The 13,488-nt window shown below is 35.0% G+C and overlaps 1 protein-coding gene across 1 annotated transcript; it reads left to right on the plus strand.

Annotated features, from left to right (window-relative positions):
- The first annotated feature begins 11,413 nt into the window (after nucleotides 1–11,413).
- On the plus strand, nucleotides 11,414–13,488 carry LOC123895292. Its single transcript, XM_045945546.1, has 8 exons — nucleotides 11,414–11,516; nucleotides 11,610–11,923; nucleotides 12,009–12,176; nucleotides 12,277–12,393; nucleotides 12,479–12,554; nucleotides 12,636–12,731; nucleotides 12,833–12,945; nucleotides 13,221–13,488. The coding sequence occupies exons 2-8, from the start codon at nucleotides 11,643–11,645 to the stop codon at nucleotides 13,237–13,239; spliced, it is 870 nt and encodes a 289-aa protein (XP_045801502.1). The 5' UTR covers nucleotides 11,414–11,516; nucleotides 11,610–11,642; the 3' UTR covers nucleotides 13,240–13,488.

The following is a 13,488-nucleotide window of genomic DNA, read 5'->3' on the forward strand; positions in this document are numbered from 1 at the left end:
TATTTATATATTTCTACCTTAGTAAAATCTTTTTCAAAATACGCAACGGAAAATCACATTTAATTTATTGAATGTCGGTTCGAGTATTACACTCCTCTACCAAAATAATACTAATGTTGTTAATTAGTAAAAATACTTGTTTATACAAATATTAAATCAACTAATGTATTTATTAGCTATACAAAACAACCTAGATAAGGAGACTCTATATACATATAAAACCCCTTTTTCCCGTGTCACAATCAGAGCAGAGCTTCACCGACGACTCGACATCGAATACCACAAAACCTGTAAATCTGGACCCCCAACGGTCCAACACATAACACATAAAAGAGAGTTAGATAACATACTCAAAATATACAAGTGTAAGTAAATGGTACTTAAACACTTCTTCATAAAAACATGCATAATCATACATTATACATATACATCACCATCATTCATGCATATTCATATATCATGCATATACTTCATTTATCACCTAATCAAACATCCACAAAATACACCAAACATATAGTTTCACGTCATCTCGGACAATACCAAAACATCCACAAATATCACATAACTCAGTTACAAATAGGAATATACATAAAGTTCCTAATGTAATCTATCACCACAAATACATGGTTCAGATTATGGTCATGACGGACCCTGCGTTGTTCATTTTATAGTCATGACGGACTCTGCTCCTCACATACGGATTAACAATCAACATTTACCAAGTATGTGTCAAACATCATTTATTATAAAATGCACACATAATCCCTAATGCAATCTAATGCTTCACATTCATGTTATGTCCTCTAGACACCTCTAATGCATGTGGTACCATCGTCTTTATCAGAGTATTTCACCTCCGATATCCGTCTTTATCAAACAAATATAGTTCGATATCCTTCTTTATTGGACAAGCCAATATCTCTAAATATTCATGATGCATGCACTCAAACTCATGAATATATTCATCAACAATTTTGGCATATAGCCCGTCAACAATAACGTGGAACACTATCCAACGTCCGTCTTTATTAAGATAATCAATACCTTAATATCCGTCTTTATTAGAATAACATAATTCTAATATCCTTCTTTATTAAGTTGATTAACACCTTAATATACTTCATTTATACTTCATACATGATTAACAATCGTTATAAGCATCAACAAGCATCAACAAGCATCAACAATCATGTAAGAATAAGACACTGATTGAAAATACATGCAAAGGAAGATAGCAGATGAAAAATTGGTGAAATCTGCAGCATTTCCGCCTGGGGCGGAAATATTTACGTTTGAGGCGGAAGTTTACGTTTGAGGCGGAAATTTTTACGCCTGAGGCGGAAAAACTTCTGAAAGGTTGGCTGCTCACTGTTCTGCCGTTTCAGGCGGAAATTATTGTGCCTGAGGCGGAAAAACATGCGTTTTCTACACAAAAACGCCCAAAAATCCCATTTTTCATGTTATAAACCCCAAATGAGTTTGTATTCAAGTGCAACAAACATATCTAAACACAAAAGGACGGTTCATTTCACCGATCTACCATTTTTACTACGAAAAAGTAGAGATTTAACACTTTTACTCAAAACTCTCAAGAACACAAAGTTCTTGAGTTTAATCTTTCATAAACTCGTTTTTTAATCATTAAATCCGTTCATTAATCATGTTAAAAGCATGTTAAACATATTAAGAACCTTAGGAATGATTTCCATCAAGAAAATCCGTTCTAAGCTAAAACGAAAATGGGGTGGAGGAAGTTCGGGTGAGGAGAAATCGACATTCTCCCCTTCCTCGAGTCACCCACGAATATGAAATCTACTCTCTTACCTGGATTCGAAGAAAACACGACGAAGATCTCGAATCCCTAGCTCTCCCCTTGCTCTAGCTCCCAAGCTCTCCTCTTCCTCTCTTCAAGAACACAAGAACATGAGAAAAATGAATTTCTCTCTCTTTCCTTGCCCTTAATGGGCGCCCCCTCACACACACTCAAGGCCCATTGGGCCTCAAGCCCAATTGGCTTGGCCCAATAACACGTTAACTCTCTCTCTACTCGCTTAATAACTAAAGTACTCGATAAATAACTCTAGTTATTAACTTAATTAAAATTCCACGTTAAATAAAATATTTTAACACATAAAAATAATAATACGAAAATTGGGTCGTTACAGAATCCAAATACGACTATTATGTTCCTAAGTAATCTTTCAACCGATATTTGCATTCCTTAATGCAAACAATTTCCAATACCACTTCTCTTTAATCCCTTAGCAATTCGCTATTTCAAAATTAGGCTACCGCCTAAAATTGGTTCTCCAAACAATCATAACTTCTATCAATGTTCCTCATCATCCAGCATTGCAACAAGCATACTCTTCTCCATTTATTCACTCATCGAATTCTTTTTCACCTCCGACCTCTACCAATCGTCATCTTTCTATGGATAGCTACCTTTAAACTCCCCCTTAGTACATTCGATCCCAAAATCAAACTCTTGAATTAAATCTACAAAGCTCCAAATATTCGCCATACGATCTAATTCTATCAATTAAATTATATTCAACCTTTGTCTTAGTATTCTTACTAATGACTCCTTGTCTACTCCCAATATGACATATAGAAAATTTCCAAAATTCTCGTCCAAAATACATTTTTAGTTATACACCAAATCACTACCGTTCCATCATTCCTGATGAAACAATTTAAAATCCTTTACTTCATTGTCACCGATTGTGACCATGCTACATCAACATCCACGATGCATCTAACAACACTAGTCAACACTGACCTTCCAATTCCATAAATCCAAATTTCCTAGTAAATACTTACTTACTCTTATCTTGTGGGCACTACCAATTGCTCTCCGACACTTACCTTAGGCATCGCCTTCAACTCCTCACTCTATGTGCTCAACACAACATCTACTCACATGTTCGGTAATCCTTTTCGCAAACTCTCACCTAACACAAGTCACTTCCAACATGACCTCCCATTACTCATTCTCTGCACGTTCTTCAATGGCTAACTTTCTTATTTCTAATCATTCTAAGATGTTACTACTCACTTAGCTTCATCTCAACCTCCAAGAATTTACGATCTCGCTCAACATGTGACATCAATTGTCCGGTCATTATCCAAATCCAATCACTCTTTCTTCGACAAGCCTCTTAATTCCATTCTAGTCCTATTTGAGAATTCACTTCTTTCTCTCGACCAACCAACACCAAGGGCTCACTAATCTTCACATCTATTTTCCAAACTTCTCCAATTTTCTCAAGAAATGACTAATCATTTCAAATATACCCAACGTAATACTTTCTAGAAATCACCTCGCACACTAGACTTAGAACTCCAAATCTTTCAACCAATTCCACCTCTTTTACTATGAGTACTAATCTATCCACAAACTTCTTTAATCAAGCGTCTGCTACAACATCCGATCCACTTGGATGACAACTTAATTCAAAATCATCATCTCCTCAAGAATCTTAATCACTTCCTTTTCTACATATTCGACTCCTACTAATCGAATAGGTACTTCTACTTTGGTCCACACAAACAACGCCTCCATACTTCTAGTGCAACACACGATCCTCAATCGTCTCGAATTCTCTTCATCTCACTTAACCAATCTCACTAACGCCCCTACGGCGAAACACTTGGTCCGACAACTTCTCTTCTAGTAGTTTCTCACAACTTGTTGCTCTCATTCATTCCACTTCGAACAACGTCACCAACTCCTGAATATTCTGCTTCAAGAACATCTCTACTCATCCAATCTTCTCACGTTCGAAACATCTCGGAGGGATATAACCTACTCCCCCACTCATCTCAAACCCACCTACACTCTTCCACTAGAACTTCTGGTGCTCACACCTAACGGTTCTATCGTCTCTAAACATATTCTTCCTAAGAAGAAACTAGTATCGACATCGTTTACACGCATGTCGCATACAAGGGACAAAACCTAACCCACGATACCTAAACACTAACACAAATTCATGCAAGCATTCAAGTAACCTATACTTCCCTCACTTCTCAAAGTTAGGAAGTCAAAACAACACAAGAAAAATGAACATTGCATAGCAATAATTCATACTCACATTCAATCAACTCAGAACAAGACGTCAACAAAATAAATTTCTTGTCTGGCTCCCTCGCTTAGCAAAAGCTAGCGAGCTCCCGGCGAGACAAGTCAAAAACATTCACAAGGTTTAGCAAGACTTAGCGAGACTCAGCGAGGTTCATTCTTCGCCTAGCGAGCACATCCAAAAAAATCTGGGTGCTCTGCTACGGTTTTGAACTTACGCTCACTAAACTCTCGTTTTCTCGACTCACTAATCCACAAAATCCAAAACATCAAGCATATAACAGCATTATAGACTTGAAAGCACAATTAGAATCATGCATCAACAATCACGACATAGAATTATGAGATATTCATGTTTTTACTCATAAAACGCATAGCAATTCAAATGCCTAGTAATCATCTAGCACATGTTATAAACAAAACATATAACAAACACATACCAGGACACATTAATATCCTACTCTTCTCACCATTTTGAAAATTTAATTTTCACTCACCCAAAAGAAAATAACTCTATATTTTCACCAAAATCTTTAAGAAATAATATTAGTTTTTAAAATTATTTCAAATCATTACCAAATGCAGTTTTATATCATGCCGGATCGTCACATGCAGTTTTATATCATGCCGGATCATCACATGCAGTTTTATATCATGCCGGATTATCAACAATTAGCAATAAGCATCAATCAACCAAGTTTAAACTACACAAAGGTTAAACTCTAAGCATATACAACTATTATAAACATAGAAGTATAGCACTCACACCACTACTCAACAAAAGAATGGATCGATTAATCCAATTCACACCACTCATAGTTCCTAAATGAACAGCATAAGTGATTCCACAAAACAAACACAACAAAATTGTTAGACAAACACGACTGACACACAACACTCACTTGGTCTGACTGCACAGACCTGCTCTGATCGACACATAACCCACACAGTCCGAAGACAACGGAGCTCTGATACCAATTGTAACACCCAAACCCATTATTTATATATTTCTATCTTTAGTAAAATCTTTTTCAAAATACGCAACGGAAAGTAATGTTTGATATTATAAAACATTCTTCAATCAAAATAGTACTAATGTAGTTAATTAGTAAAAATACTTATTTATACAAATCTTAAATCAACTAATGTATTTATTAGTTATACAAAACAACCTAGATAAGGAGACTCTATATACATATAAAACCCCAATTTCCCGTGTCACAATCAGAGCGGAGCTTCACCGACGACTCGACATCGAATACCACAAAAACCTGTCAATCTGGACCCCCAACGGTCCAGCACATAACACATAAAAGAGAGTTAGACAACATACTCAAAATATACAAGTGTAAGTAAATGGTACTTAAACACTTCTTCATAACAACATGCATAATCATACATTATACATATACATCACCATCATTCATGCATATTCATATATCATGCATATACTTCATTTATCACATAATCAATCATCCACAAAATACACCAAACATATAGTTTCACGTCGTCTCGGACAATACCAAAACATCCACAAATATCACATAACTCAGTTACAAATAGGAATATACATAAAGTTCCTAATGTAATCTATCACCACAAATACATTGTTCAGATTATGATCATGACGGACCCTGCGTTGTTCATTTTATAGTCATGACGGACTCTGCTCCTCACATACGGATTAACAATCAACATTTACCAAGTATGTGTCAAACATCATTTATCATAAAATGCACACATAATCCCTAATGCAATCTAATGCTTCACATTCATGTTATGTCCTCTAGACACCTCTAATGCATGTGGTACCATCGTCTTTATTAGAGTATCTCACCTCTAATATTCGTCTTTATCGAACAAATATAGTTCGATATCCGTCTTTATTGGACAAGCCAATATACAACAACAATTCATGAATGCATGTATATGTTTTTCATGAATTCACTCACAATCATTTTAATTAGCATTAAGCTCGTCATTTATAAATGTGGAACGCTATCCAACATTCCGTCTTTATTAAGATAACACTATACCTTAATATACGTCTTTATCGAATAACATAATTCGATATCCTTCTTTATTAAGTTGATTAACACCTTAATATACTTCTTTTGACATTTAAACAAACATCATCAACACAATCATATTCCACAAATATAATCAACAACTATCATCACAATACAATTAATCATGGTTATAAACACCTAATTGCATGTTAGGATACCTTAAATCCATGTTACAAGTGCCTAATTGCACTTTAAAACATCAACAAAATAAGTTCTAGTCTGTCATGATGGCTTCAGCCAGAGAAAGCCAGAGAAAGCCAGAGAAAGCTAGCAGGAACCCGTGGCTTACTGGCTTCAGCCAGAGAAAGCCAGAAAAAGCTAGCAGGAACCCGGGGCTTACTGGCTTCAGCCAGAGAAAGCCAGAAAAAGATAGCAGGAACCCAGGGCTTACTGGCTTCAGCCAGTGAAAGCTAGGCCTCGCTGCAAGGCTGGCCCAGCCAGCATGCCAGCCACAGGAGCTCTGTTTTCGGGTTTGAGCATAAATCCACCCAAAAATCCCATTTTTGATGTTCCAAATCCCAAATAAGTTTGTTTTCACGCATATAACATGTATATAAACATAAAAGGGCAATTCATATCACCGATCTACAACAAAACACATCAAAAAGTAGTGATTCTACACTTTTACTCAAAAACTCATAAATATCAATGTTCTTGCTCAAACATCAACAAATTCTCATTTTTATCCAATAAATTCGTTCATACATCATGATAAAAGCATGTTAAACATGTTATGAACCTTAGAATCGATTTCCATTAAGAAAATCCATCCAAAACTAAAACGAAAATGGGGTGGAGGAAGTTCAGGTGAGGAGAAATCGACATTCTCCCCTTCCTCGAGTCACCCACGAATATGAAATCTACTCTCTTACCTTAGATCCGGCGAAAGCTCGACGATTGCTCTTGATCTCTCTTGCTCAAGCTCTCCTCTTGCTCTCCCTTCTCTCTACTTCTCCAAGAACAACAAAAAGTGAGACTTTCTCTCACTACAAGGGCTAAATAGCGCCCCCTAGCTCACAAGGCCCAATGGGCCTCAAGCCCAATAGCTTGGCCCAACTCACGTTAACTCTCACTAACTCGCGCGTTAACTAAAACTCTCGATAAATAACTTAAAGTTACTATCTTACTTAAAAACCACATCACCAAATAATTAAACACTTAAATAGTGAATAATAAATTTGGGTCGTTACACAAGGGACCAAATTGAAACCTAAAATAAACGTAAGGGACCAAATGTGTAGTTAATCCTATTTTATTTGAATCAAATTCAAAAAGTATCACGCATGATCCAATAGAAAAATATGTTCATATCTCATATGATCATCATGTAACACCCAAACCCATTATTGTAGTGATTCTACGTTTATTAAATCTTTTTCAAAATACGCAACGGAAAAATTGAAAGTTATTTATAAACATTGGTTCTAGGTATTACACTCCTCTTTACAAAAATACTAATGTAGTTAATTAGTAAAAATACTTGTTTATACAAATCTTAAATCAAATTATGTATTTATTAACTATACAAAACAACCTAGATAAGGAGACTCTATATACATATAAAACCCCTTTTTCCCGTGTCACAATCAGAGCGGAGCTTCACCGACGGCTCGACATCGATAAACACATAACCTGTGAAATCTGGTCCCAAACCAGTCAAATACACAAAACGGAGAGTTAGATAACATAAACATCAACATACTAGTGTGAGAAATATACTCACACTTCATCATTATTATCATGCATATTCTAACTCACAAATATACATTAATATCTTCATTCAATAATAGATTACAAGATAATTGTAATCAAAACATCATTTACAAACAACAAAGCATCACAAGCATATATTCTCAATCTTAGTTCAATTATAAGATTATTAGAAATCAACACATAGAAGTATCATTTAGAGTTAATAAAACATCTAACACTTCAATCAATTATAGATTACAATATAATTGTAATCAACACATCATCTAGCAAGTATAGACAATTCATCACAAGTTCCAGATATGTGTCACACACCAATTATCACGTAATGTACACATAATCCTAATGCAATCTAATGCCACAACTCATGCTATGTCACCCTAGACATATCTAATGCATGTGGTACCATCTTCTTTATTAGAGTATCTCACCTCTAATATCCTTCTTTATCGGATAAATATAATCCGATATCCTTCTTTATTGGAATATCCAATATCCCTATTATAATTTATGAATGCATGTATGTTTTCATGAATACTCTCACACAATCATTTTAATTAGCATTAAGCTCTTCCTTTACTAATGTGGAACACTCACTACTACAATTATGGCTTACAATAGCACTAATTTAATAGCACTTTTACACAAGTGCTATTAAATATGTCACTCAAATTCATATAATAGCGCTTTACTAACAGAAGTGCTATTGTAGGTAGTGAATTTTTTTTATCAAATGCGTTTAATAGCACTTTTGTGTAAGTGCTATAATAAGTGTACTTAAGATAGCACTTTTTGTTACCTTAGATAACACTTCTTCAAAAGTGCTATTATTGGGCCTTCTAAATGGAAAAAAAAAAAAAAAAACACTGAAAATTTGATTTTGGCGCTGGATCTAAAACACATTTTGCGCCCTCACTTTTCACTTTGAGATAAAACCCTACCCAAACCACCGTAGAACTGCTCACCGTCTCAAACCACCGCCGCTCACCAGCTTCTCACTTCTACCGTCTTCTCACACCACCGACGAACTCGCCGTCTTCAATCTTCGCACCATCTCGTCTCCAAATTTCCCCGTCAAAAAATTGCTTCTGTTGAACAAAATTTCCTCTTCTCCAATTCTTCGCCGTCTTCAATCTTCACACCACCGACGAACTGCGTCTTTGAAGGCTTGAAGGAGGTACAAATTTCCCCTCTCTGTATTTTTCTCACATGATTAAGAAGGTTTCTTATTATCATTCTCTTATGTCTGCAATCAATTGGTTATTTATGAGATTGATAGAATTTGAATTCAATTTCAGAAGAATTTCGTAGAATATATACCATAGGATGATGTTTCTATTTCAATTTGAATTCAATTTCGTAGAATTTCGTTAAATTTTGTTATTGATAAATCTATTTACATCACTCTAATTTAAGCCGTGATTTTTCCCTTTCTAATCAAACGTAATCATGATTTATTTTAGTTACTTTTCACCGTTTCCGGCAGTTGGCTTATGCGTTTATCAGGTAGACAAACTGAGAAATGTCATTATGCATATGATGTGGCCGTTGTACTTGTGGGATTTTGAACTATGGTTCCATTTACTACAGATTTGCTCAAATTATTTCTTCCTCTAAGGCTTTTTAGTGTCTATATTAATATGCTTAGGTTTTATTTACATGGTTTGGTATGGAGAGGACCATGTAGCAGGGGATATTTTGTATTTGCGGGGTATAAGATTTAGAGAAATCTGAGAGTAGAAGCCATGTAGTGTGTGATTAGTATGCCTGAAAACACAACACAATTAAGACCATACTAATTATTTTAACTCAAATTATCTATATTCAATGTCTTACCTATTAAGACATAGGAACTATGGATCGAAAATGGATGTCAGCCAATAAAAGAATTCGAAGATGGAGTGAAAGAATTCGTTAAGGTTGCTGTTGCTCATGCTGAGGACACTAGTAAAATCATATGTCCATGCTTAAAATGTTGTTATGGACCTGTTAGTGAAAAGGATTTGGCAAGTAACCTAATATTTAATGGGATTGATAAAACCTATACATGTTGGACAATGCATGGGGAAGAAAAAACTAAGTCCACTAATTTGAGGAGCAATGTGACATATACATCTAATGTTTTTGAAAAAGATACGCAAGATTTTGATCGTGTCGATGAGTTTGATCGTGTCGAAGAGTTTGTGAATGTCATTGAAGAGGATATTCGTGATTGTCCTGGAATGTTTGACAGACTAGTAAGTGATTCAGAGAAACCATTGTATGATGGATGCACTAAATTCACAAGATTGTCCGCAGTCTTAAAATTGTATAAGTTGAAAGCAGGAAATGGATGGTCTGATAAGAGCTTCACAGACTTGCTAACTCTTTTAAAAGATATGTTTCCTGAGAACAACACGCTCCCTAGTCGAGCATATGAGGCTAAACGGATGTTATGTTCTATTGGCATGAGTTACGAGAGGATACATGCTTGTCCAAATGATTGCATTTTATTTCGAAATGAGTATACATCATTAAATATGTGTCCTAAATGTAGTGCCTCACGATATAAGAAAGGAACAGCTCCAGCGAAAGCACTGTGGTACAAATGTATTGTATAAGTTAAGATGGTAGAAATGTTTTCTTTTTCATTTCTATGGTAAATTGTTGAAATGTATATAGATAAAAGAAGCGAAAGGAGATGAACCACCCCTTGTTCGTGTGTGGCAAATTGCCCATGCGGATAAGAATGGAGCTATTGACAATGCTAATGTTCAAAGAATTTTGGATAAATGTGTAAGTCAAATATTAATTTTCTGCATACATGTCAGGTTTTCTTGTTAATTAATAATGATGTTAAAATGTTTTCTCCTGCTTATCAATGTCAGGAGGAATTAGCACAAACATTACCCGAAGAAGAGGTAGAAAATCGTGGGCGTAAAGACATATTATATCAGGCTCTAGATCGCCCAAACTACTCTGGCCGTGTTACGGCTATGGGTTTTGGCGTATGTCCTAAAGACGTGTTTCAGCCTGAAGTTCCTGCTGCCAAACAAAAGACAGTTGAAAATATTCATGCTATGTATCATCAAGTGATTGAGAGATTGAATATACTAGAGAGAGAGAAGGAAGAGAGGCAACGAGCCGATGGAATAATAGGGAAACAACCAGAAGCAGTAGAGAGAGAACAACCAAGTGTCATGGACTCCTGTAACCCTGTTGACTTTGACACCATTCCGAAGGTTTTTTTTTTCTTCATATTCTGTTATGTTCTTGTTTCCATGATCTGTTCTTGTTGTTGTTTCCGTGTTCTGTTCTGTTTTTTCTTTTTCTTTTCTGTTTTTTTTTTGTTTTCTGTTCAAGTTATTGACGCATTCAACTTTTCGTAAACTTTTGCAATGGTTTAGGGTATCTCATCAATCAAAATATATGTAGCATCCCCTAGTCGTAAATTGGTGGCTCGTGGCAAGTTACATAACACCGATGGTGATACGGTGCATGGCATCAAATTACCATTGGGATATGTCAAAGTTACGGTTGAAGTTGTAATTGTGGGAGATGCTCAGTTGCCTATACCCGTTGAAGATGGAGATGTTTCGACGATTGGTCAGGCGATAGGTACAATTGTGGCATGGCCATTCAGTCTTGTCGAATTTGTTGGTGAATGTGGAAAGGTAAATTAATTACTTATTATGAACATGATTGCTAATTACTATATATTTGTTTTATTATTTGATTACTAACCTCAAGTGATGTAATATTTTTAGATCAATCACAAATTACAAAATAAAGATAAGAAAATGCAACGTAGTGCTGAATCAGTTGCTTCACCGAGCAAAACTAGGAAGAAAATGAAAAAACAAGAGCAGTCACCTAAAGTTGGCGATTCAAATTTTTCAAAAAATTTAGAATTCCTTCAAACTTATGTGACACACATGTGGGCTGCGGAGTCGGTGTTGCAAGTAAGTATAGGGGAGAAAGTATTCGGTGAGGAATTTCCTGAGCATTTGCATGCAGAGCATTTAAATGAAGTCCTTAAGCATGAATGGCTAAGTGCAACTGTTATCAACCTTTATGCTAGGTATTATCACAAATGTTCTCTAATTTATGTTTGGGAGGTATAATATTAATTAATATCTCAAGTACCGTTTGTTTTTCATTTCAAGGTACTTATATGACAAGTTCATAAGTCCCGGGGGATTAACAAATAGGCTATCTTTCTTATCCCCACATGAATCACGTGATGATGTTAAAGGAAATGGAAGCATTTCAAGAATATTGTTAAAAAATAAGAAGATCAAGGATAAAATGATTCTTGCACCATTCAATTTTGGGTGAGATTTATATCCAAATTTAGTTTTTTAATTTTAACAAAATATGGTAAATGTGTTGAATATGAATTAACACAATGCAATAGTTAAATGTTGGGTGTAGGGATGTTCATTGGGCGTTGCTTGTCATCGATCCAGATGCCGGAATTATATATTTCTTGGATTCGATGGATAGTGGCTCTGAATCAAGACTTCTATGTTGTAAAAATAGATTTGAAAAGTGAGTCTGTATTCTTTTATTTTAACATATATATAGTATGATTATTTATAATATTGACTCATTGAAGTTAATTTTAATTTGTTAGTGCTTTGCTAATTTACCGTGACTATAATCAAACTAAACCGGCAAAATCAAGTAGAATCAAATGGATAAGAATAAAGGTATTTTCTAATTAGTGTTATTTTTACCTAATAAAACTAATAACAATGAAATTTATTGATGTAAATGTTTATTTTTTTCAGTGTCCCCAGCAAACTAACACTATTGACTGTGGATATTTTGTGTCGCGCTTTATGAAAGAGGTTGTCATGCAATATCCAAAGAAGATTCCCGATAATGTACATGATTTTAATTATTATTGTTATTATTAATTTGTAATCATAAGCATAAGTAATGTAATTCAATTCTAACTAAATTTTGTGGTTTGTTTTACTTGAAGTATTTTGATGAATACAAATGTGGTACATACTCTAAGGATAAGTTAAGTGAAGTGAAAGATGAATGGGCAGGATATATTTTCACAAATGTTATCCCCGGCGGAAGTTGGATAATGTAAGTATACTCTTCTCTGATTTGGGTTTATTCCAATTTTTAGTCATGATGATTGTTTTCGGTAATGCTCGATTGAGAGCTTAGTTCTTTTCTGGGAGTTCGGTTCTCCTTGGAAAATGATCGTTCTGTTGCTATATGTCTACTATTTTAGATTACAAGTGGTTAATTAATGTCTAAGTTTGAGTTTGTCTTTGTTAGGCATGTTAGGAGAACTATAAAGTTATGAAATGTAGTTGCTGCTAAACTTTTCCATTCTCTTCTTTTTAATTTTTCAGGGACTTCATGGAAACATGAAAGATGCTTGCTTGGTTGGGCAATTGGCAGAGGAATATTGTTTAGGTTAATTAGCTATATTGTCTTGTTATAAGTAGTGTCATGAACATCATCTAGCGGGTTAGGATAATTAGTTTGTTTTTGTCTTGGACACAAAATTGTCTTGCTTCTTTGTTTGTTTTGTGAAGGATGGGAGACTATGTAATTTGATGGTACTTATTGGCCTTCTTTGTGCCTTTTTATATCTTTATTAATATAACTTTGCCTTTT

This window comes from Trifolium pratense, linkage group LG7 (assembly GCF_020283565.1).
Source record: "Trifolium pratense cultivar HEN17-A07 linkage group LG7, ARS_RC_1.1, whole genome shotgun sequence".
Taxonomy (NCBI): Eukaryota; Viridiplantae; Streptophyta; class Magnoliopsida; order Fabales; family Fabaceae; genus Trifolium; species Trifolium pratense.

Bases quoted from the DNA above. Each gene is read 5' to 3' on its own strand.
- LOC123895292 (XM_045945546.1), top strand. From the start codon at position 11,643: ATGCAACGTAGTGCTGAATCAGTTGCTTCACCGAGCAAAACTAGGAAG. The intron at 12,177-12,276 runs GTGAGATTTATA...TGTTGGGTGTAG, and splicing joins CTTGCACCATTCAATTTTGG to GGATGTTCATTGGGCGTTGC. The intron at 12,555-12,635 runs GTATTTTCTAAT...TATTTTTTTCAG, and splicing joins TCAAATGGATAAGAATAAAG to TGTCCCCAGCAAACTAACAC.